Consider the following 27,055-nt stretch of genomic DNA (forward strand, 5'->3'; position numbering starts at 1 on the left):
CTGATATCCTTGGCATTTGTCTAACACACAGAAGGGCTGAGCATTCACAGCTGAATCTGAAGTCAATGGGAGCTGTGCTTTAAACATATCAAGTGCTATCCAGTGCTAGAGTGCACTGAAATGTCAGGGCCTAGGCATCTCAGATTGGGCACCCAAAATTAGTGGGTATTTTTGACCATAATCTCTTTGTGCCTTGGTTCCCCATTTGTAAAACAGGGATAATAATATCCCCTTCACCTCCTGGGGTAGGGCTGAGCTGCAATAATTTATGAATGCTGTATGCTGACCTAGCTATTGGGATGTTTATTGTATGGAGTAGGATGTTTACTGTAGGAATGTGTTGGTTTAGGTCAACAGCAAGCTGTTAGTGAAACAAACAGGAAGCATAACAACTTGAGACAGTCACTCCTTTGCCAACACTTGGCAAGAATGTCTCCTGCATTGTCCCTGGGGATGTTCCACCTCTGTGCAATGCTGAGCTCACTGGACTAGTCTGTCAAGGGAGTCAGGGGTTCAAACTTGTGAACACAGGTGAACAATGACCATGATTAGATTTAAACAGACAAGCAGGGCAGAGCCAGTAAAGTGAAACAGACAGACACCCAGAACTAGGTTGCAGGGTGACTGGGAAAGGGAGGCCTGACTAAGATCTTTACCAAGGATAGGCAAAATATTAATTGATAAACCTTTGGTTGTTTTAAAACCCTTTTTCTTGTACTATGCTTTTTTCCTGCTGTTAAGGTTAAACAGTACCTTGCGTATTAGAAGGCTGTCTGAAAACTGTATTCACCATGTGTCACAGAATCCCAAAGGAAAGAACTGCAGATGCCAAACCCAGTAAGATCTGCTTGGAAAACCATGGTCAATCTCATGTACCTGGTCTAAGAGTGAAAGAATCATGTGCTTTCACCCCAGGGGAGGTATAAGGCACAAGGCCTAACACCGAAGGGGGTGCACTCAGAGAGACCAAAGAGGGAACAGAGCTGGAACTAGCCCTGGAGCCATGATATAGCAGTGTTGTGAAAATAAATTCATTAGCGTTTGTGATGAACTCCACGGACATGCCCATGACAAAATTAACAACTCTGGCCTGGCCTACACCGTTGGGGGGAGGAGGGGGGAACTGATCTATGCTATACAACCTCAGCTACGTGGTGTCTTCACCGCGGTGAGTCGACTACTGCTGCTCCCCCGTCAACTCTGCCTGCGCCTCTCATGGAGGTGGAGTACAGGAGTCGACAGGAGAGCACTCGGGGGTCGATTTATCGCATCTACACTAGATGCTGCCCGCCAATCCAGTGGGTAGTGTAGACATACCCTCTGTCTTCAGAGGATGGCTTGAGTAATATGCAGTAAATAAGGCCTGGGGTAACACATTGAACAATCAAGAGGAAGAAAATATATTGAATAATTGCTCAGTAAGTGAGCACCATCCATTCTGTGCACTGAATTTGGCAGGGGTCATGTGGAAAAAACAGCATGTGATCATGTTATTAAAGACCATATCATAATATAAAAAGGGAATGGGGGAGAATCTTAATGTTGGGGGTGTGTGTATTAGTGTTCAAGACTTTTATTCACATTAAGAATTTGGGCCAGATCATCTGCCTGGAAAATGTGTGCAAAGACTTCTGCCCTTTTTGGGTGGAGCTGAGCCATCCATGTGGCGCTGTTTCTCTGTAGGCGTTGGGCAGGCAGGCTTCAGTTAAAGATGGGACCGGGAGGGAGGCTAAATGTCTCTCCCGCAAAGCCTGCAGAAACAAGTCAATCTCTGTGCTAGGAGTGCCCCCTTCTGGGTTCCAACAGAACTGTGCCATCAGGAAGCCAGAGGAAGGCTAGAAGCCAGAGGGATGGGTGCATAAAGGGTCACTATGCAGAATCCGTCCCCGGCCCAGTTGATAATCTGTCACCCTCATCTCTGGGTATCTGTGTTTTCTGGGAACACAACTGTATTTTCCTCACTCACCCCCAACCCTGCTCATTCCATGAAGGTGAACAGGCACACCACACAGCACCTGATGGAACTAACTGGACATAACTCCATGAAGAAATGGTGATGTCTGTTCCTGGCAATGACGCACTCCTTCCAGTGGAAAATCCCACAGGAGGATGAGGAAATATGCCTTTTGATTGCACACATTGCTTGACTTTCTATGTTCTGAAGCTGATTTGGGTGGCTGGGGTGGAGGGTAGGTTATCAACTGCAGCTAAAGACATATTATGACAGATCATCCTGGATCCCAGCTTCCTGCCAACACAGACCAAAGAGGGAGACAGTCTATCTTCAGTCTATTTCAAGGACAGCTTTTCCTTCATTTGTTGCATTAAATGTCCTACCAGGTCACCTCAAACTGTGAGACACTCGCCCTTCAAAATAGCACTTTTCACTGGCTCCATGTCTGCAAAGAGCTTGAGATTTCTATCAAGACTGTGGCTGATATACAGATGGAGGACATGCTCTGAGGGGATTTATCGCTCCTGTAAATCCTCTGGGAACCTCTTTGAATTGCATATAAAGCCCAGTGAGTAATTTCATGGCAGGCAGTTTCTAGAGATTTGTGGGAGAGGTGCAAAGATGTCCTTTTGATAGTGTTTCCAAGGAACAGACATTGGATGTTTCCCACACCCAATCTGTAACACTTCTTATACATTGTTACAGCACACAGACTAGTTTGCAGAGGATATGTCAGATCTTCTACAATAAACATTTATGAGAGCATCTAATATCCACAGTTTATTAATATTTGTGCCTAGAATATTAAAAATTGAAGTTCTGGGAAACTACCCTTCCAACTTCACATGGTCTGCTACAGGTTTTAGGGTTTAGAATTCAATGCAGAGCAGGTGGATCTTGCATATAGCAGTACCCCATTATGTCAGCACACTGCTCTGGTCTCCCTACATTTTTATTTATTTATTTACTGCAGCAAGAAAGGAGAAAATGGAACTGGACAAGAGGCATAGAGTGAAAGAGAAACATGGGTGCTGTTAAATGATGTCTGAGAGGAAAATGTTACTGCTATTTTTGTTACCCTGAACATGAATTTAAAGAGCAAAAAAGGGGCAGCCAAGTGTTTCCAATGAGATACCATACCCCACACCTCTGTTACGGTCCTGGGCAGTCACTTAAAGACACGGCTACTGTCCCCCAAATAATCCCAATCTTCTAATGATAGGAAGTCATTGGAACTACTCGTGCAAGCATTATGCCTGGAGTTCACAATAAACGTCCTGAAACTTCCCAAACAGTAAAACTAAGGAAGACTTGCCTTAGTTCTGCTGATATTTCCCAAGTACAAAATAGCAGCAAAATAATACTGAGAAAGAACTGGAAGGAGGAAAAAAAAACAAACAAAAAAAACCAAAAACCATCCAGCCCTTCTTTATCCATTATAAAGAAGCAACAGAGGGCAAAGGCCCAATGGAAAAAAATCCCTTTGCTGCTGACCTTTGAAGTGAGAAGCTAAAAGTACCCAGGAGGATTTCAGCGGAGGTAGGTAGCATCGAGGCAGTGGCATACATGGGCAATACTGAAGAAGTGGCAATAGGGAGATGTCCAGTTAAGAGAGACTACGAAAATAATACTTGGCCCTTCTGAAGCACTTTCCATCAAAGCACTGTACAAACTTTAAGCTCATTAATTAGCTCTCATATGTGGGCAAGAAAGAAGCACGATGTTAATATTGTGGACAATGCAGGCAAAAGGAGGATCTGAAGAGTACTTGGAAGTACTGGTGACACACTTATTAGAGTAACATCAATGGCAATATCCATTAACATTAATGACACCCATGGAAACACAATACTAAACAGGGACTGTGTGTGAATAATGTATAGTGCGGACATGAGTACAGTTCAGTTCCAATTCAAGGGGGCAGAGTCAAGTGCTTCAAAGAAATATATGGTGACAGCATGTGATCCACAGCCCTGAGTTCTGTGGGACCATGACTCATTGCACAAGATATTAAATTAATCCATCGTCACCGCACAGCATTGATCCAGCACACCGATAACTGTACTTCATGGCTCTTGGTCTCTTCATTTCTTTATTATGTTCAGCTTACAAAGATTTTTTTTTTTAAGTGCACCTAAGGAATTCCGGAGCACAAAATCCCATAAGTCCTTTGGGAAAATCCCACTTTTAATTCCTCCTCCCCCTTTTTAAAAAACTATTTAAGGTGAATTTAGTGATGGTGGAAAGACACTGCTGACAGCTTTGGAAAATGAAATCCTCTGTTCACCAGCAGAATGGGCACAGAAGTTGATGCAAGGCTCCCCTGCATGTCTCAGCCCTCCCTCAGAGGGAGGACTTCTGCTGACCTGATGGTTGCTTTGTGCACGCATTTCATCATCGATCTCTCTCTGCTGAGAATGCCAACAAGGGCGACATACCCCATTGCCACTCACTACCCTTCAGCCGTAGTTTTGTATAAAACTATGTTAAAGACAGAACTCCAGATATTCATTCATAAAAACAAGAAATAAAAATGTGTGTTAGTGAGTCAATCACAGTAACTACCGAATGGATAGCTAGAGCATGCTGGATCTATCCCTGGCACACTACGGTCCCTCAGCTCCCTTAAGAGTGCTTTTATTTTATCTATTGTTTCTCCTGAGAGGCTGTTGCAATGCAGTCATGACAACGACAACACAGCAGTTCTTAGCTATCACTGTAACGGTGCACACACCATGGCCATTTAGGCTGCTGCAAAACTACAGCATTTAAACCACATTTCTTCTCTTTCCTGTCTGAGCAAGCTCTCCTCTGTGGTGCATGAACAAGATGGTTTCGTACCATGTATTTTTATACGCACTATAAAAGGAACAGTCTTTTAGATTCAGAGCTTATGCAGGTGAGGAGATTTCTGAGCTAACCCATTTTGCAAATGAATAGCGTCAATACAGCCATGTTAAAAGAATCCAATCCTGCTGATCTTACTCTAGCATACTGTTCCACTGACTTCAATGGGAAAACTTGCATGAAGAAGGATTTTCAGGATCAGGCTCTTGCTTTTCCAGACTTCAGAAAGAAATAAAAATCAACATAATCTATTTCAACTACATCTAGCTTCTGTAAACAAACTTAAGGTGTTAGTACATAGCTACTGCTATCACGTACAGTGTTAGACTTTGGGTTAGGACATTGAGAAGCTAATTGTCCTTAATGGCTCTACCTGAGCTCAGCTGGGACTGGTTCAGAGCCTCTGTGACACATGCAGAACTTGGCTTTATACTAGCCATCTCCAAATCTGCATGCAATTGGGAGGAAAAGGGATGCAGAGAGGGACAAGGCAAGAGAAAGGACAAACATGGTTAATTTAAAAAAGCTAATGGAACAAACTCTAGGAGACTAACAATTTCATTTGCAGAAAGAGTATTAACAGAACACGTCAAAAGTCTAGGTTCTGATCTGATGTGCTCTGAGGCAGATTCTGTAGGTCACATCATACATTCTACACACTTATGAGGGCAAAACTAGATGTAGGCACATTACCCAAAAGCCTATCCTTTGATAAGAACTGGGCTAGCTGCAACCATATGGAAAAACAATTGTTGTCAGCAGGTTTCTAACACTGGTGTATAAGGATTCTTCTCCCCTCAGCCCGGAGAAAACTGCTGCAGATAGCTCAGTAGGGAGTTTACAGCATGGTTTTGATAATGGCAGTGCTAGAACCTTGCTAGCACCAGTGGTGTTTAAACATGGCTGTAGCATGCACAGTCCTGGTGCCAGGTGTAGTTAGGACCCTAAAGATATACGGCCTCGTTTTCAGAGGTGCTCAGCTCCCATTGAAGTCAACAGGAGCCAGGGGTGCTCAGCAAAACTTAAAATTAGGCTCATGCTCTATAAACCTTTCCTCCTAGACGAGCATGCATCTCCTTTTAACTCTAAAGAAAGCTACGTGAGCAGAAAAACAAAGAAGAGAGATACCCACCCCCTAACACTGGCAAAGTCTGGGGGGAGAAGGGAAACTTCTATTAAAAAATAAAACACACACAAAATCTTCCTAAATTACTAGAAACAGGAGATGTGCAACTGGTGCCCTTTGATGTAGGGAAATATTACAAACAAGAACCACCGGTGCAGAGCACAGATGAACACTTAAGCCATGTCAATGAAGTCGCACATGGTATGTACTGGTGTTCCATGCACTGTGGCAGCCAAATTTCTAATCTATTTGCTTCAATTGCATTACTCAGAAAGGGACATGGCTGCCAAAAGAAATTAATTTCACATGAAAAACAAACAAAACCACTGATAAGCTTTATACCTTTGAGCAGAAATATTATACCTGATTGAGTGTTTGAACTCTTCCCTCTAACAAAATGGTTTGAAAGCAGAGTGAGTCTGAGTGTTGACCTTTCAGACTGCATTAAATAACCAGAGATGTAGCCATTCTTTTTTTCATGTTACAAAGGAGAAAAAAACAACACATCATCTGAGGTTAACTGCTGCTGAACCCTAGAATGAATCGCATTTCTGGAGGGATCAAGGTTTACTTCTTTCCCACAAAGTTTTTCTGTACAAGAAGAAATGAAGAAGATTCTTCCTCTCTCTGTTTCTTCCACACATCCAAAAAACTTAAAACCAAACCCCCTCTTGGCTCTCACTAGTACTCACTACCCTCACTGCAAAATTTGTTTGCATTGTATGTCAATAATATGGCCTTGTGTCAATCAACTTTACCCTCATTCTTGGAGTCTCTGCCCCGATATCAATACCCTAGGGCTCTTTACTTTGTCACTGAAAGTTGGGATGACAAAGAAAACAGAACCTTTATGATTACTGACACTTCTGGCAGTATTTAAAGAAGGAAAGCCTCCCCCTATTGCATGGTCCTATCAGAGACACAACCATGTACTATTCTGTCGCTCTCCTTTGTGGCCTCACGAGTGGCCAGTATCCTTCTGCCAAGTCTGTGAGCCCTCACTGCCCCACTGGGGGCATTCAGCAAAGCAGCTTCTCATAACGGACAGAACGAGTGCTGTCAAATGACAACCTTCCTTCCAGCTAGAGATGTCTCTGCAATGGTCCCCAAATCCCTGCTGATTCACATAGGAAGATACTGGGAATAGGAACCACATTCCCATTCCCCACCATGCAGTGCAAAGCGCCATCTTTAGACCAATTTGCTGGGGAAGGGTGGGGCAGGAGATGGGGACTTTTTAAATAACCAATATGTTTAAAAGTTTATTTTTTGAACCATGGAAACCCACGAATAAAAAAAGCATCTTACGGTGGGGGATGTACAAGGGAGGCTCAACACATATCAGGCTTCCACCTTTAAGATCTTAAATCTCTGACAATGGGGTATAATTTTACTGATATTGGTTGGATTATAATTTGTGTTGCACCAGTGTCTAGAGGCCTCAACCAAAATCAGGGCCCCGCTGTTCTAGGCACCAAAAGAATGCTACTCTCAGGTCCTCTCAGAGTCATTCTGGGGCTGGGAGCACCCAGTACTAATAAAATTATCTACCCATTTTTAAGGAAATCAGCTTAATTATTTTTCTCCTGAAGATTGTTTTAAAATATATAATGTGCTGTCTGAGCTACATTTAGTTCTCTTCCGTCTCCCAAATTTTTAGCCCATCTTTCTTCCAGCTGACACCCTCATTTTGTTTGCACGGGGGTTATGAAGGTGTTTTCTCCGTCCTTGATCATGGTTTTAATGCCATTTAGTGACCCGAGCATTTTTGGCAGAAGAGAGTTAGAACTATCATTGTCTTTGTTTCCCAGCTGCATTTGTTTTATGTTTAAAGATCTTGAAGGAACATAAGAACTTAAGAATGGCGATACTGGGTCAGAACAAAGGTCTATTGAGCCCAGTGTCCTGTCTGCCAGCAGTGGCCAATGCCAGGTGCCCCAGAGGGAGTGAATCTAACAGGTAGTGATCAAGTGATCTCTCTCCAGCCATTCATCTCCACCCTTTGACAAACAGAGGCTAGGGACACCATTCCTTATCCATCCTAGCTAACAGCCATTAATGGACTTCACCTCCATGAATCTATCTAGTTCTCTGTTATAGTCCTAGCCTTCACAACCTCCTCAGGCAAGGAGTTCCACAGGTTGACTATGCGCTGTGACAAAGAACTTCCTTTTATTTGTTTTAAACCTGCTGCCCATTAATTTCATTTGGTGGTCCCCAGTTCTTATATTACGAGAACAAGTAAATAACTTTTCCTTATTCACTTTCTCCACACAACTCATGATTTTATATTCCTCTGTCATATTCCCCCCCTTAGTCTCCACATTGCAATACAGTCTGGCTTTGGCTTCCTTGAACATCCCTCAAAGCATCGCAGCTACTGACTGGCACGTATGCAAAAAGGAAGAGAGAAAGAGAAAAAAGAGGAATAAATGAAAACGTACAAGGGGGGAAGTAGTTCCAAGACGCTGGACGGGCTCCGTGGGCAGGGGATACTGGGAAGGTACAATTAAAAAAAAAAAAAGAAAGAAAGAAATGGTTAAAACATGCACACATTCAAAATGGGTCAATTTCAGTTCAAGCGTGGCTAGACTGCATTCAGTGCCATTTCCTCGCAAACCCACATATGGATGTACATTAATATGGACCTAATCAATTCTGCAAGGTGCTGGAAACCTTCCAAGACGTGCTGAGTGCCCTAAACCCCACTAAAGTCAACAGGAGTTCAAGGGACTCAGCACCTAACATGGGGCCTGATTCAGAAAAGCTCCTGAGCCTGTGTTTCAACTTTTATCCCATCCCTGCTAAGCAACAGACTTGAACACATGATTTAGTCCCACTATTTCAGTGGGATGTAAGCATGTGTTTAAGGTCACGCATCTGCTCACGTGCTTTGTTGAATCAGAGCCAAGTATGGGAGCTGTATCATCTCTATAAAGATGGGCAATTCCAGCCAGGACAGAAATCATCTCTGGAGTTCGCAATATGACGTGTACAAAAATAATACACTTCTCTACTTGACTGGGTCCCCTTTTATATTTTATTTTGCTTCATTTCTAATGGGTGCTTTAACTTACTTCTCAGTCTGTGCATTACGGCCTGCAAAGATGTGAAGGAAAATGCAGGGCTTTGACAACAGGGTTATTCTATTAACTCACTGCAGAATAGTGAGAGGAGCGTATTTGATGTGTCAGCCCCAAGGGCTGGTTTGTTTTTATAATTAATTAAAAGAAACCAAATGCCAACAAGAATCCAGAAGAAATTTCGCACCAGATTAGATCGCTTTAAATCTGGGTCTTAAAACACGTTGACTATGTCCCGTTAAAGTCTTATTATGAGCACACAACCTGATGGGCTGACTGACAGGTGGTGCCCATAACAACTGAGACATGCACATGGAAGATGCTTTGGGGAAAAAAATCAATTAATTTAACAACAAGATGTACGTGTAGAAGAAGGTCCCCCAGTCCTGCAAAGTGTTGACCACCTGCAGCACCTATTAAATTCAAGGGGATCTGAGACTACAGAACATCCTGTAGAACTGGGCTCTAAGTTTGTCAATATTACGAGAACATTTTCAGGCTACTACACAGAGAACTACATGTATCAGCCTCAGGCACATTAGTGCATTTGGGTCCTTTCCAGCAGCACACTGAAAGTTTAGCCTCAAGCTGGCTCACTGAAATTCCAATTCAATTTAGTTTTAACAGGAAAGTTATATGCTAAAAACTCAATAATTAATTATTTTTAAATCATGGTTGAGGATTAACAAAAATGGTACTACATTTAATTATACATCTTTTAACAATCAATTTGTATTTTGTCTAGAGTAACTGCCAGCTAGAGTCTATTTCCAATGGGCATTAACCAATGTTAACTAGTCTGCTTAAATACAGGATCTGCATTACTGAACCTGTGCTGTTTACTCCCTTCACCTGCATATTACAATACATCTTAAACAAAACACTTTGTCCTTGTCTCCAGAGTTTATAATGATCTTATTTTAACACAGGTTCAACTTCTTCAGCATTTGTTTTGTTAGCAACCATCTCTTAGACAAGTGGCGCAACTCTGTTTTACATCTTTGCATTTAAAATGACTGATTCATTTCCAATACTCAATTCATTATGTTAAAAATGTTACAACTTGTAACACATGTATTAAAATATTAGCTAATCCTCATTAAGACACAAAATCCTATATATATTATATTATACATAAATTACAGTGCATATTATATATATGGTGTTACGCCTTAATGAGGCTTTGCTAGTATATATGTGCATATAGATAGTAGATAAGTAAATATACCCGTTAAATCTAAACAAAATGAATTTCTTGGTCATAAACAAGGCTGCTATTTGGGTTAGTGGTAGCACAGCCACACTGGAATTTTAACAAGTTCAGGGCTTTGAAAGGGTAATGAGTGAGAGAGAGAGAGAGAGAGAGAGAGAGAGAGAGATGTTCCGCACCAACCCACCCCTTCTCCACTACACTCAGAACTTCATGCCGTCAACATGAAGTAAACTGTATTTATGCTGTTTTCATATTGGCACTAATCTCTCCCAATTTAAGAGGTGACAATGTTCAAACACCTTTCAACAAACTGTCAAGCCAAAGTACTTCTGAGACAAGATTTGGTAAGCAAGGCTTTATGCAGAATGAGACACAGTAACAAGTTACATGTTAACAAGCAAGACATACAAAGAGTTTATGCATGAGGATAAATATGATACCCTTTTTTAAATGACATTTAACTACCATAGCTGACATCCAAAGGTTAGTGACCAAAGACGACATATAAAAAGAGATGGTGCCTAAAATCATTCTAATGAAAAACTGACAAACTGAGATGATATGAACAAATGCACACCCTGTTCCCAGACAACACCTACCAGAGATGAACAGCACTGGATGAGAGGAGTAAATAACACTTGAAAGGCACTTCCAAACATTCCACTTAGAGGAAAAACACTGATAGTTTTCCCTCAGCTAAGCAGCAGGCTGAAAAGGCTCACATCTCACCAGGAAGAATAATATCTGGAATTTGTGTCTCATCTGTCATCTCCAAGTGTCCCAAAAGTCTTTAAAAACCATACAGACAGGAATTACTTCCATCTACAGTACCACTCAAGTTCAGTCGCTTCTGGGGTGGGACACACTAGTTGTCAAACAGTACACACCAACACTGCATAATCATTTGGGAAAGGAAGTGAAGATTAGAATTCCAGTGCCAAATGAAATGGAGTTGAAGAAGGTAGATTATTGTTACTCAGACAAATGGGAATTTGGCCAGCGCTAACACTCTTTCTATGTACTACGGAGTTTTTAATAAACAGAGACATGTCATCAGTTGTGGGTCTCAACTGAAAGAGGAAGGTGCCTTGCATGGAGCTAGGCAAAATATTTTGGCAAACAGTTTAGTCGCTGAAAAATGAAGTTTCACTCGACCCAAAATTATTCATGAATTTGTGTCGAGTTCAATTCCACTTGAAGTATTTTCTGATTTTTGGCTAGCCGAAATTTTCAAAAAATTCCATTATTAGTTTGCCCCTAAATGAATGTTTTTGATTTTTCAGAATTGCCAGTGAACCAAAAAATCCATTATTTGCCCAGCTCTACTTCTGTGGTATTGGACTCACTAGAAATAATCTGGGGCACTGGTTAATGTAAATTCAAAAGGGAAAATCTACTCAAAGAATAACTCTCACCAATTCCTGAAGCACCTAGCTTTTCTATGTACTGCCCCATGGAGCTACTGATTGAGTCTTCTCTAGCTAAGCTTGTGAGGTCTCACTGGATCATGACTCGAGATGCTATGTTTGCAGAATAAAAACTGAAATACACTTGAAATTAAAGCTTGGTATTTATAAGCCTGATGTCGGTGACAGAGATCATGGTTATAAAAAGCCAACTCATTCCAAGCAATATAGGAATCTACTTTAACTATCATAAATTGGGCTGTTTATTTTGAAATAAGACGACATAGGTTTACATACAACTACTAATTCTGTATTAAAGCAGAATTGAAATGGATTTAAAGTGTTACACTGGGCTTTCATTTCACAAATGATGCCATCAGTATGTTCAGAAATTAATAGTTTTAGTTACAAGCTTTATTGTCAAATATATATTAAAGCAAACTCATGGCAAGAAGCATTTTTTGCTTTTGTTAGTCTTTTGAATATCAGAATAACTGGATAAAATGGATACAATTTTCACTTAAATCCAGGTTTCCTGTTATTCTTTAGAAAGTTATTCCGCTTACATCTCTGGTGTTAGCAACACTTCTATAATTAAAGAAATATTATTCCTAAATGCAGCCTGTACCCAGTCCAACCTCTCCTCTTTAGCCTACTACATCTCATTTTCATTTGAATCTCACTCATTAATTGTACTTCATTTAAGCCCAACCTAGTATTTTATGGGTCTATTAAAGTGTTACTCCCATCACTTCTGCAAATCAAGATCTCAGTCATTATGAATGATAACAAATAGCAGGGCAGGAAATTCTTTGCTCTGCATCTGCTTTTCATTAGATTACTTAATTCAGCAAAATCTATGAGCAATTAAACAACACAATCAGTTCTATGTTTGTAAATTCCTTCATGGCAAACAACTCAATGCTGTAGATATAAAACATCCTGAATGCTTCACACATAACATTCTGATTAAGGAAACAAAGGTCACATTTTGCTAAATATGCCTTATTGAGGCCAAATCTAAAACCTTAGGTTGGTTCTGGTTGGAATACTGTAAAGTAAGGACATGGCCCCAACCAATTCCTGTTGGAAAAGCATCTCACTGTTCTCTGGTAACACTAAAATATACATAATTAAAAAGATATCTGATGTGAATTTTAATGTGTTTAGAAATTGCTCTGGAAGCCTGAGGCATGCATTATATTCACAGAACATACATAACACAGGTAAGGGAAATATAGATGTCCCCACATTGTCCCACCAACACAACTTTAACCATGTTGTGGAGGGACCGCTTCTAAAACTGAATGTATAGTTCAGACTCCACGCCTTGTCTTTTCCGCTGAGATTGCCAGTAAGGTGCTGAGCAGGTGCTGATTTGGGGACCACTTTAGCAATGCAACTAAGCACATTCTTTACTTTAAGCCCATTCTTAAATCAATCCCTTTTCAACAAGGCAGTTAAGCATGTGCAGAAGTGCCTGACTGAACTGGGACTCTGATGCATTTCTTTGTGATGCTGGATAAAAGGCTATAGAGTAAATTTTCAAAAGCACTTAAGTGATTTGGGAGCCTATGTCCAATTTTCAAAAGGGACTTGGCTACTTAGGCGCCTAAGGCCCAGATTTTTAAAGGTATTCAGGGGTTGCTGCACTCAGTATTGCAACACCTAACTGATTTAGAGGCCTAAACCTCATTTTCAAAAGGGACTTAGACACACAGGAGCCAAAATACCAATGATTGTCAATGGGATTTTGGCTCCTAGGTGCCTTCTGAAAATGAGGCTTAGCCTCCTAAATCAGTTAGTTGTCACAACGCTGAGCACAGCAATGCCTCAATTTCTTTAAAAATCTGGGTCAACGTCTCACTGAAAGTCAATGGCACTTAGGCTCTTTTGAAAATGTTACCCATAGGCACTAGGTTTGGCCTGTCCTATCTAAGCAGCTCTTCTATATTAGGTCATTTCTGAGAAGAACCTAAAAAACTGACCATGGTTAAAAATATTTTTTGATTTTCCAGATATGCAGGCTGCTGTGCTGCCTACAATAAATGTAAATACCTCCATTCACAAATCAGGTTGCTTACAATGAGACAGATGGTAAATCAAGATTCTATTTTTAACGTGCAGGTTCTGTTGAATGTAGGCTTAAGATACGGCTTTGGTTTTTTTCTTGGTAGCCTTAAGTAAATCCTGTATCCTTGGGGCCTGCTGTATTTATGGGGCAACTATTATGGAAGGTTAACATTGAGACCTAATAATTCTTTCATGTACTAACTGCAACAGAACTTGAGCGTTTTATACTGAATCTAAAGCAAATGTTTTCTTTGACTGTGAAAAAAACATCTCTTTAGTGTGCTGTTAAAGCCAAATACGATATATTAATCTATGCTGCTTCATTATCTCTCATTAAGGCTTAGTAAGAAACTACTTAACAGCAATTCATCAAATTTAATTTAATTGCCTGAGCCATATTTAATGATAAATATAATAATAAGCTTATATTAGGGTCTAAAGATGCCTTTGTCTACATATTTGGACTGATAAAAACATGGTTGGAGAAGTGAATGACTGCAGTACTTACAGATCAAGTTCAAGCTTTGAGAAAGCATATTGGATTTACTAAGCGCACACCTGCTGCAATGACTTGACTTGCTAATGAGCTGTGCAACAGAGAAGCTAACACAAGTGCATTCCCACGTTCCTGGAGAGGATGAAGGCAGGGCAGGGAGACTGGGACAACAGTGGAAAATATTCTTTTTGAATGTTCAGCCATTCAAAGCATGTAGATTGATGCACTGCATAGATACCTTAGCGTTCATGACTCTACTGGTGAGCCACAAGCCTCGAGCACTAAAATGGAATTTGCCAAAAGGAATGTCACTTAGTAAAATCAATTCCTGGAACCACAATTTTTTTAAAAAGTGTCATCAGATTTGCACTCTTGGCAGATAAAACGCATCATTAAGATGAGTGTTCTCCCAGGCATTCCCCAGAAAAGGGGAAAATCCTTCATTCCCTATCACGCAATTACTCTAGAGGGATTACTTGCTGCTGCACTGCACCATTTTAATGCAGACAGATCAGTGATTTCAAGATGTTTCCCCTTTGACCCAGAGACAGCAGTTAGGGTGACCTTTTAAAACAGGATTTTTTAAAGAAAACAGAGCAAAGAACCTCAGTATCATTAGGAGGTGCAGAAATAAATGAGGACTGATTGTGCATGCACAAGCACCAGTCAGCGGAGTTAGCCCTGAACTAGACTAGTGGAACTGAAGGCAGAATCAGGTCTAATATCTTTTTCTCCATTTAATTTTTTCTTGATCAATGCATTCCTGCAATAATGGTCCTGCACTTCATACAACACCTAGCTATCCAGAAGATTAGTGGGATGAGAAAGGTGGGTTTGGGCTTTGGATTTGCAGATCCAGAATCAGGGGTGATTAGGATCTGAGTCCTATTGTATCTAAGGGCTTGTCTATCTAGGGGCTATCAGGAAAATTAATCCAAATTAACTAACAGTATGAATTTGAAGTGGATTAGTTAAACCACATTAAATTCCTGTGTAGGTGATTTTATTCGAAATGTGATAGTGGCCTCAATTCTGTTTAATTTGATTTAAGTGAATTAAGATAAACCAAATTAAGGGCACTTTAATTCTAAATAAGAGTGCCCACATGGATTTAATGAGGTTTAACTAATTCACTTTAAAAGTCAAGTTTTGCTGAGTGTCCCTGTGTCCCTCCAGCACCAGGTCCCACTGTATCTATCTTCCCCATTGTATCAAAGTGGACATAACAGTTTTTGGATCATCCCTACATTCCATACAAAAAAACCAACAACGTACTACATTCTGACAAAGGCATCAAAAGCAGGATTGGTGAAGGGAGCGTACCCAGAGGTTGTGGAAGGGACTCCAAAACCTTGGAAGTCTAAATATTTCAGAACACACATGAAATGCACATTGATATTAGCTCACGAAACAAAGAGAATGCAAGACGCCCAACACAGTGGAACATATGGGTGATGCAGTGAAAAACAGATCATGAGAAGTGTAAAAGAAGTGATAAAATGTGGAGCATGGAAGAGAGAACTTCCATAAAATGTTTTGAATAACTGCACACACACACCTACCTGGTTTTGGCACAGAGTTGGTCATAGATTGAGGAACTTTGTCATTAATTAGCTCAACACACTCACTCGGAAAGAATCCCACCTGTATGACAAGAAAAACAGACACAGGGTATGAATGCAAAATATTTAAGATAGTACAGTTAAAGCTGCGTATACTGCCAATGACTGTGTGACAGAAGCCATGTGTTAGTTATCTTTTCTCTTTTAAGCCTGTTTGTATACTGCTCCACAACTGTATGAAACGTATACATGGATTAGTATAACTATGATTTTTCAAAAATGATGTACCCAGAAAGTCTATAAGCTGAGTAATTAGTGTTGTGCAATACATTAAACTTTGTTATAAATCTGAAAGTTTTTTCCACAGGACACAAATATTTCAGCTTGCAACAAAATATGCATTTGGGCACACAGATGAGATGGCCCGCAGGCTCAAGTGAAATTTGAGGGGTGCAAAGCCGTTTTCTAGTCTACACCGGGGTTAATTTCAAACACTGTGCATACTATGAAAGGGGAAACACTCTTCGGCTCTTGATATATCACTCAGCTGAATTCAAAATGTTAGCAATACCGATGTCTTTTCCACTGCTGATATATTACACTCACAGATATCTTCTATTTTTATTGCTTTTCTTAAAATGAATTTAAATGCAGACTAATATATTTGTGTATTTTTCTCTCGCAGTTGTTTTCACAATGCCCTATTACAGAAACAATGCAGCTTCCAGCTCAGGGAGCACATTAGGGAATGAATGCTTCAGCACTGTTTACTTTCAGGGTCTCTACAGCAAACACCAAGATAGTTATATCATTGCTTCTAGACATCTCAGGACGCACTCCACTCAGCTGTTTCTTTCCAGAGAAAACACGGCAGATGCTCAGGAAGACATCGCCATCTTGCCAGGTTAACAACAAACATTACTAACTGCCATTTAAAGGAGATCATTTTTAGCTGCACTTGTCTCGACAAGTTCCTGACTTCATTTTGCTGGTACCAGTTCTAAAGACTTATATTCTGTAACTGAGTCACCTTTTCTTCCCAACTTCTCAAGAGATCATTCTTTCAGGGTCACAACCAACCCCTTATGCCTTGCTCTGACCCACTTTAAATCTGCTTCCTTGCCTTCCATACAAAGTTTTCAGGATTTTGTATAAATAAGTGAGTTCAGTCCAAGAGTTAATCGCAACAGATGCAGCAGGGCACTGTTAGAGCATGATCCAGGATTAAAGGATTTGGCAATGTACTAAAATTAATAGTGGGGATGATATATACTTAGATAAATGCAAGGTCATCTAAAGGTAAAGACTGCTGCACATCTTAAATCAAGTGGGGAGAGGTTGGGTTATTGTGACACAATCATAAATAATGTTTCTATTACCACTGTAATTACACTTCAGCCTTAGTTTTTATGCCAGACCCACCATATCTCATGATGCCAACACGGGAAGACACACGAAGCTCTTAAGCATCTTTATGGGGAAACTGTTCACACCTTAGAGAATCTAAGCAAACAGGAGGCATTACTACTCTAACAGCAGCTACCAAACAAAATGAAAACTTTTCTTTTTCATAGGCTAAGGATAGGCTCAATCTCATCCGATGGATGCACGTCCTTTGAAAATTTACACAATGATGGGCAAGCAAGCTGCAATTTTAAAACAGCATCACTAGTTTGGGTTTTGTTATAATAATTTCCTGGTTTATTGACAAGTTAACATCTTTGGTTTCACATATGCTGTTTGCCAGATAATTACATTAGTGACTGAGGTGGAGTGGAGGGAAAAGCCCCTCACTAATATAATAACATCAGGAAGTCCAGGAAGAGTTTAATTTACTTACTCTGTTCCCATTGCCACCTCTAGTTAGTATTGCATTTGCTTCTTGGCAGACAGAAGAGTGTACATTTCCTTCTCTCCCCCCCTCTGGAGTCCCCAACACTTCTTTTAAAAAATTGTATTTAAGCCACATATAAACTATATAAAACACCTTTCCAGGTAATAGAATTCAAGAGGATGATGTTACTTTGCACAGTGTCAAACAAGGACTTCAAGTCTGACAACCTAATCAACCCCACCCTTTATTTTCTATTTGCATCAAAAGCATCATCACCCATTATCTAATGCAGAGAGTCATCTTCCCCCACTAGCATATGCCAAACACCACATCACAACAATAGACTCTTCATCAGGGTGCAGAGAAGCACCACTGATTGCACAGATTCATACTGTGGCTTAAAGGCAATCTTCAATTTTATTTTCTATCATATTTCAAGGCTATAACGCAAGCTGAATTTAGGAGCCTTCACACCATGCATGAAATTTGCTTGAAAAAACAATGCTGGGATAAGCCCTTGCACTAATGACCTGCTTCAGGTTTTGCTGTACTTCAACACCTACATAAAAAAAAATACACACTTATCTTGCTTCTCAGCATCTCGGTTTACTCCTCTGTAAGACCCTGATTCAGCAAATCAAGGCGGGTATGTAAGTGCATGCTTATAGTTAAGCATGTGCCTAAGCGATTTCCTCAAATGGGTATAATGATTCTTTCTTTGCAGCTGAGGTCTGACATTTAATTAATTAATGCTTGCAAAGCATTCAGTGAAAGGGTCTACAGAAGGGTAAAGAAATTATTATTATTATTAAGACATTCCAGGGTGTTGCCATATTTCCTTGTATCACAGGATAATTTGATACGATCTTGTGTCTTAAGCCACTCTACCATATAGATATAGGGCAGTATTACATTGCCTGGTTGTATCTTATTGCTATTATAAAAATGAACCATTACAAAAAAAAATTGTGAGCAACAAGAGCTCAACGAGTTTGTTGGCTAAAATATTTACCACCACCACCACCACCACCACTACACAAGTTGAATCACCCTTTTGGAAACACTGCTTTATAATATATAGTCATCCTACTTTACCTTGTCACAGTGTCATGTCTGGAACATAATCTGCTCCTTAAGGCCAGTCCACCCTGCCTCCTGGTCTGGCTCTTCAAGTGTTATAAGGCCTGATTATAGATACAAGGACCTGGTAGATACTGGGAGAGAGGAAACAGTCCTGGGAGCAAACAAGGTTTGGAAGGAAACCCTGGTATTGCTTCTTTAAAGGCCTGGGGCAAGGCTCCCCTCTCTCCCAACTGGGGATGAGTTGGGACAAGGGGATGAGCATAAATGCTACCCCCTCCTTCACGTAGGGCAGATGCCTGCAGACACTGAAAGGAATAAGAGAAGGCTCCTGCAGTGTCATATCAGGGTTGGAAGAGACCTCAAGAGGTCATCTAGTCCAACCCCCAGCTATAAGCAGGACCAATCCCAACTCAAGTATCCTGAATCACCAGCCTGAGGACCAAGTGGAGACAGCTGAGCGACAACAACTGCTTTAATTACCCAGCTGCAGGAGGTGGGCAAGAGCTCCTGCTGTAAGGAGAAGACACAGGAATAAACTGCAACCCAGCTCCAGGAGGAGAGCTGGGGACTTCTGGTAAGAGAGAGGGACAACAACTGCTTGAGCTACCTAAGTTCTAAGAGCAGGGCTGGGCTCCTGCCATAAAGACAGACATAATGACTGAGAAGATAACTCTGAGGTGATTGGGAACAGAGGCTACAGAGCAGGTTCCAGAAAGCCAGAAGGACCTTTTGTTTATCTGGGACTTTTTGTTATGGAACCTTTTGTGTGAGGTTTCATAATAAACAAGCCCCAAGGAGAATATTATTAAGTCATGCATCAAGAGTGCCTGAAGTAGTTACGGGCTTCCTGAGAAGGGAAACTGAGACATGGAATACAAGCAGCACCACGCTAATTCAGCAGGGGGCACTACAGGGCAGGCACAACCCACAACAGGTATACAACAGACAATATGGACCAATTTCCTAACAGAATTACAGACATCAATCTGCATAGTAAATACTCCAGACACTGACTGTGGGCACAAGTCAGAGTTAGCAGCATGAGGACTCAGAGTTTTCCCCTCTAGAGTTTTCTTTGTGCTTCAAGGTGCTCAGCCCCGCATGGCTGCAAGACAGGAAAAAGAGGATACAAAGAATCTCCCCACTGATGGAAGGGCAAGGCACAGTCCTAGCCTTGGTACTACTGGCATGCAAGGATCGAGGGATCCTAATGTCAACAGCATTGCAAGAAAATGCAGGGCTAGGTGAGGGAATGGCCAACACACACACACACACACACACACACACACTTTTGTCACATACTTACAGGTAAAGTGCAGCCCTTCCACTCAGCAAAGCAGCACAACTGCTCATAGTGTAGGAACTTTTTGTTGCCAGGAATAAACTCAAATACAATTTTGTCTAAGATGTTATGCAATTGGCACCTCAGATCCTGCAGATGGAGGTGGCCGTCTGGCTGAGAAATGTCGTCACTAGAGGTGCATCCAGCGGGCTCTTTCACAATGCCTGTGTCACTAGTGACCTCTCTCTCCAGCCAGATGGTAGCCTCCAGCACTGGGTTCCCAGAGCAACAAACAGAAGCTACAATTTTTCCTTTAAAGACTTGAGTTTGCAAACCTGTGCTCAGTTCACATAAACGTGCCTTGCTCTCTCGCATTCAAACATTTTATTTTACTCTGAAAACTTCTACACTGCAAAATTATGCACAAAGAAAAAAACACTCTCAACTAATAGTCTGTTTCATTATCCTGACCAATCTAAGGCAGATCTATGGGTCTTTGGGGGAATGCTATACATTCTTGAAATCCCAAACAGGATTAGGATTTAAATGAGCAAATTTTAACAGTGCTTTGTACGGAATACAGGTTAGAGGGGACTTTTGAAAGGCCAGGGGTTCATGGGTCTGTCTTTCAACAAAGATCTTATCAAGAATGGCAAAACGTGCCACTGCATCTCAAAAGCGGTAAAGAGAAATGATTGTTTCCAGGGTTTTAGTTCTTGAGGGCTGTGGGGATGGAGTGGAAGACTGAAAGAACAGAGGATGAAGGAAAGGAAGGAAGGAGAACACCACACTGAAGAGATTGAGGAGGGTGACACTTAATGAGGAGGAGATTGTGTTTAGGGAATAATCTTATAGTGAATGTTGTGATTCATTAAGGACACTGAACATAAAGATCAGTGAGAATGTCATTAAAAACTCCACTTTACGTCTTAAAAACAAACACTAAGTGGTCACCTTGTTCCACGGGTGGAAGTGGGTTGCATCACAGACACTAGAGCATCTTTGCCATCTATCAGGAAAGATGCTGCTACAATGGAAGTGCTGACATTTGGAGACTTTTTTTTTTAAGTCATGGGTTCCTTATGGAGCCATTTCACTGGAGTGGAGTGAAAACTAGAAAGATGAGTTCCCAGACATGTTCCTAAATCTGATCCGTGATTCAATCCAACCACATTTGTATTCTTTCATATTTGCTTTTACATAAACACCTGTGCGACTAGTTTCTTCACATGAATAACAAGGGAGAAAGGTTTATTATGTGGAAGGGACTTGGATGTTTGTGTGTGAATGAGTATATACTGGCTGGAAGGCTTCCATTCGACAAGTATATGCAGTTACTCAGTGGGGATGTAAAAATTCAATGTGAAATCTGACAGTTTGCAATGAATAATCCAATCAGCCTGGTCTTTAGCTACTCTGCTCTGCTTACCCTGTCTTGTTATACCCAGGCCTGGAAAGTGGTTCTAACAAGAGTCCATTTGCTAGATGGGGGCTACTAGCTCTAACACAATCTTCTCCACAACTGCCCCATGACAGGGATTTATGTGACACTGTATTTAGGTATAATTCTGGCACTAATGAAACACGACATCTCTTGTCAAACATGAAAATTCATCTACAGTCTAAGCTTTCAGGACGGAGACTAGGGAGTGGGAGGAATTAGCCACCTCAAGTGAAGTAATAAAAACTTGACATTTGCCTTATAATATTCAGAGGGAGCATGTGGAATCAGCTCCCTCACTCCTGAAATTACTTCTAACTGCCTGTGATCTTATTTCTGATCTTATCTTCATCCTGTGACTGTTGACTCTTCCGCCAGACATGACGTAACTTATCAGACATTATCTGCACACAAATGCACACACTGTCCATCTGGACTTTCCCCTTCAAAATTTCCAGACACGGTGAAACGTAGCTGATCTTTTTGTGCACGTGAATCATGAGCTAGTTTTCTCCAGATTCCTTAATGTGTGAGTGGAATGTTTAACACAGAAGTAGTGGTATAAGACATGCAGGAGTGATGCAATGCTCAGATGGAGCAAAGAGAAATTTAACACATCAGATAACTCTGCCTGCTATTGATCATCATTCAAGTGCAATTGACTCACGCTACCCCTGAAATCTCATCTTATTCTCTTTTGCTTCCTTAACATCGCTATCTCATCCAGGTTCTCTTATCCTCAAGACAACTAAATTTTAGAGTCTTTTCTATTTTATGATTATTCTTCTTCCTTCCCCTTCCTGATGTGTCCACAGGTCATTTCTGCAGCTTCTTAGTTCCATAATCTCTTTCCTTACCTACACAACACCTTCCTTTTCCCTAGAACCTTTAAACCAACAACCTCTGTATTCACTTTAGATTTCTCATTTTGTCCTGGTACAAATGACTAGCAGAAGGACAAGGAAAAACATTGTAATAAGAAAAACCCTTATCACCTAGAGAAAGAGAGAACAATCAAGGGAAACAAGATGAGTTCAGTAAACACAGACAACATGTTTATGCGTTCACTGCAGTAGGATCAGCCAGGGAAGACCACCCTCTTTAGAGTCAGAGTAAAGACTCCTTCAAAAACCACCTGCCCGTCTCTGAAACATGTAATGAGCTTAGCTATTTTAAAAATCTAAGCCATCGAGTATATTGCAGGAGAAGACTGAAGGTGGCTGGCTCCTTAGTTTAGTCACCATCCACCATTACGTGGATGAGGGGAAAGCAGTGAAAGTGTTATTTCTTGACTTTAGCAAAGCTTTTGATATGATCTGCCACAGTATTCTTGCCAGCAAGTTAAAGAAGTATGGGCTGGATGAATGGACTATAAGGTGGATAGAAAGCTGGCTAGATCATCGGGCTCAATGGGTAGTGATCAATGGCTCAATGTCTAGTTGGCAGCCGGTATCAATGGAGCACCCCAAGGGTCAGTCCTGAGGCCGGTTTTGTTCAATATCTTCATTAATGATCTGGAGGATGGCGTGGACTGCACTCTCAGCAAGTTTGCAGATGACACTAAACTGGGAGGAGTGGTAGATATGCTGGAGGGTAGGGATAGGGTCCAGAGGGGCCTAGACAAATCAGAAGATTGGGCCAAAAGAAATCTGATGAACTTCAGCAAGGACAAGTGCAGAATCCTGCACTTAGGACGGAAGAATCCCATTCACTGTTACAGACTAGGGACCGAATGGCTAGGCAGCAGTTCTGCAGAAAAGGACATAGGGGTTACAGTGGACGAGAAGCTGGATATGAGTCGACAGCGTGCCCTTGTTGCCAAGAAGGCTAACAACATTTTGGCCTGTATAAGTAGAGGCATTGCCAGCAGATCGAGGGACGTGATCATTCCCCTCTGGTCGAGATTGGTGAGGCCTCATCTGGAGTACTGTGTCCAGTTTTGGGCTCCACACTACAAGCAGCATGTGGAAAAATTGGAAAGAGTCCAGCGGAGGGAAACAAAAATGATTAGGGGGCTGGAGCACGTGACTTATGAGGAGCGACTGAGGGAACTGTGATTGTTTAGTCAGCAGAAGAGAAGAATGAGGGGGGATTTGATAGCTGCTTTCAACTACCTGAAAGAGGGTTCCAAGGAAGATGGACATAGACTGTTCTCAGTGGTAGCAGATGACAGAACAAGGAGTAATGGTCTCAAGTTGCAGTGGGGGAGGTCTAAGTTGGATATTAGGAAAAACTTTTTCACTAGGAGGGTGGTGAAGCACTGGAATGGGTTACCTAGTGAGGTGGTGGAATCTCCTTCCTTAGAGGTTTTTAAGGCCCGGCGTGACAAAGCCCTGGCTGAGATGATTTAGTTGAGGATTGGTCCTGCTTTGAGCAGGGGGTTGAACTAGATGACCTCCTGAGGTCCCTTTCAACCTGATTCTATGATCCTTTTGACACTGGGATCAAAGACAGCTACCACTAATGCTAATAGCAATTTGCTTAAAAATATTTCTGAAAAAAACAAATGAGAAGAGATTTAAAGTGAGACCCAGTTTGCAAATCTTAGTTTGAAATAAACAATCAATCACTATGTATTTCATAGAGTTTCTAAGATTAGAGAGACATCTCTGAAAAAGTGGGATTGCCCTACAGGGAACAGAATCATAATGAACTGGCAAGAGCCAATGGATTTCCGTTGATTTATTTGAATAATTAAAATGACTTGGACACAGATTAGCATTATTTACACCAGAGTTTTTAATCTGAAACGGGAATCTGAAAGTGTTTGCTTATCTGTAAATATGGGAAATGTTACATGGTTTAAACATAGCTTCTACAAGTGCCAGTTTTGCTTTGCTACACTCTTTGGTAGCATGTTACAACAATACTCTTCACCGATCACAACACACCTCTAGGCCTACAATATCAACAGCAGGATAAGATTTTTTCCCCTCTCTTTTCCCTGTGGTGGGCAGCAGTATCAAAAAGCTGTGCTAATTCAGTAAACAGTTTTTTCCTACACTCATACCAATAGGTCTTACACTTAAAAAGAAATATCCTTTTCTCTGTACAGCTATGGGATTTGTGACTGTTTATTTCAGATGGTGTTTGATGGAAATGGAAGATCTCTATCAGCACATTGCAAAGAGATTAACCTAAAGCCTGCTTGGTCCTACAGAAAACTGCATCCCTCAGTAAACCGGTTTCACGGTTGTGAGCAAGCTACTGAGCATGTTTAACAGCTGCTGCATTTGCCTGAATAATAATTCCACGGTCAGTGTCTAATTCACTGCTTCGTGGAGAGCTCTGGGGTATGCTGAGGACAGAAGGTGCAATTAAAAATCCTAATTCTATCAACCTTAACTATAATGCTACACTTCTGCAGCTGTTGGCATCCGCCATTCATGTCTGTGAACTGACTGCATGTGCACACAGATGAACCACTCCCATGGGTTTACTCCGCAGTATATCTTTTTACTTGTGTGCTACATAAGAATCCATACGATTTATTCTGATTTTCGGCAGCGGTGCAAGGAGCCCTGAGCTGCAAGCATAATCATAACCAATACTTTTTGCGCTCTGTGTGTGTGTGTGTGTGTGTGTGTGTGTGTGTGTGTGTGTGTGTGTGTGTGTGTGTGTGTGTGTGTGTGTGTTCAGGACCTTTCATGGGCTTGCACTGCTTATCTGTTGAGTCAGCTTGATGTCAGATGTTTGAACTCTGTGTACAGCTAATGGGAACTTTTGCTGATTCTCTCTGAGATTAGATGAGGTGTGTCCTGTTCATTCCTATGATAGGGTTTAGACTAGAGTCTCTCTCTGGGACAGTGTGAACTAGAAAGCCCTTTCAGGGAAATCCCAATGAACTGCCCAGCTGGGGGAGAAATTTTATGCTGGTGTTTACATTTTGTTGTTATTTAAGTTAACAATAAATAAATAACCTCAGGAAGTGGGTAAGTTTTGACCCTATTCAGTGTGTGTGCCTTCTATTCAGAGCAAAGGGGGAACTGCGCCAGTTTACAATGTGAAACAATTGAAGGATGGAGGACTCGCCTGTTTGAAACGAAGCTTTCTGGGTGAAATTCAAAGGACAGCAGCACAAAGAAATGGAAAATAAGTTCTCTTCCCCTTCGAAGCCTCTCCTTTTTCATACACCATAGTCTTAATTTCATATTGTGCAAGTCCACACTGGAGTGTTGTGCCAGTGTTTGGAAAGCAAGGGTTAGAGTTCTGCTGTAAGGTTGGAACTTTCAAGGGAGTCTAAGACCTGGTCTACACCTAAATGGTAGATCAATCTAGCGATGTCACTTAGGGAATATGAAAAGCTCACAACCCTGAGAGATGTGGTTAAGCCAACCTAAGCCTAAGTAAAAAAATACATAAATTACTCAATGGTCAAGTAGTAGACTGATTTCTAGAAGGCAGGTAATATGCAATCAGGCAGATACCCGATTGCTAAATAGGAGAACCACTGGTATAGACAGTGCTAGCTCAGTGGAAGTATTATTCTATTGACCTAGCTAGTGCCTCTTGGAAAGGTAGATTTATGATAAGTGATGGAAGAACCCCTTCCATCTCGGTAGTGAGCATCTACACTACAGCACTGCAGCTGTAGTGTTTCTCATGTAGACATACCCTGAGAGTGTTAGTCACCCAACTCCCATTCAGTTTCAATAGGGTTTGGATGCTTAATTCCCAGGAAGTTTGAAAATTCAGCCTAAATCTCTCCTACAAACTGGGAGGCTCTACCGTCAACAAAGAGAGTAACTATGCACACAATTCTCAGCGTCACATAGATCAGAAAATTCAGCCATCTGGCCCCATCCACTTGTTTGGCAACAACTCATCCTCAAAGTAACAAAACAATAAGCATCACTTCTGTAGCATGTTTCATCAGCTTTACAAAGGCAGCCAAGATTAAATCATTACCTCTGTTACAGACAGAGAAACCAGGGCACAGATTGGTTGAGTGACTTGCCCACTGTCACACAGAGCTGGGGCAAGGACCCATGTCTCCTGAGTCCCAGTCCCATGCTTTATCCACTGGATCACTCTGAATCCTGTACATTGCTTTTCCAAGTCTAGATGTAATTGGTCCAAATGATGGGAAAATAAAAGGCAACATGTGAGGACTCAGTCAGGATTCACCCTGGCGCTGGCGGAGTAGTTCCAATGGTCTTTGAAAGGGTGCAATGTAGACTCCCCACCAATGACAGACCAGCTCTGCCAGACAGTGCGGAGAGACTATGGGGTCATGGTTCCATCCTTATCTTGGACCCTTTCGAGCAGGTGGCACCACAACTCCTATGGAACAATCCCTCCGTTCCTAGCTAGACTGTTCCCAGCCCCTGCTCACTGTGGGGAAGTCACCTTACACCTTACCTTCCTCACTCAGGGAGCCAACACAGGGACACACACTGTGTAGCTCTATCAAAAGTCATGGGCATTAGCAATACCAGCAGCATTGGCAGTTCCATGTAAATCCTACAGGCACCAAAGACTAGATTCTCAAACCTCCATTCATGTTGCTCTCTCAAAGCTAACACCTGGTGCATACCTGAAATCCATGTTTGCCCCTCCACCATGTGGTCAGCTCCTTTGGCGGCATGTCAATAACGGACACAATGTCTCCCACCTGGAAAAGAAATGCAACATAAATACCACCCACAATGTAGC

General features: G+C 41.4%; 1 protein-coding gene across 9 annotated transcripts in view; it reads right to left on the reverse strand.

Annotated features, from left to right (window-relative positions):
• Positions 1-27,055, reverse strand: part of ARHGAP32 (Rho GTPase activating protein 32) — a 403,957-nt gene that overhangs the window by 77,142 nt on the left and 299,760 nt on the right. For 5 of the 9 annotated variants that reach the window (XM_050921524.1, XM_050921521.1, XM_050921523.1 and 2 more), the window contains 4 exons: positions 26,937-27,014; positions 15,761-15,842; positions 8,372-8,422; positions 5,175-5,249 (listed from right to left, as the gene is read on the reverse strand). In XM_050921524.1, coding sequence (XP_050777481.1) covers positions 5,175-5,249; positions 8,372-8,422; positions 15,761-15,842; positions 26,937-27,014 — 286 coding nt within the window. The remainder of the gene's footprint in view (positions 1-5,174; positions 5,250-8,371; positions 8,423-15,760; positions 15,843-26,936; positions 27,015-27,055) is intronic. The other 4 variants (XM_050921528.1, XM_050921526.1, XM_050921529.1 and 1 more) reach the window with 2 other exon arrangements.

Source organism: Gopherus flavomarginatus, chromosome 13 (assembly GCF_025201925.1).
Source record: "Gopherus flavomarginatus isolate rGopFla2 chromosome 13, rGopFla2.mat.asm, whole genome shotgun sequence".
Lineage (NCBI taxonomy): Eukaryota > Metazoa > Chordata > Testudines > Testudinidae > Gopherus > Gopherus flavomarginatus.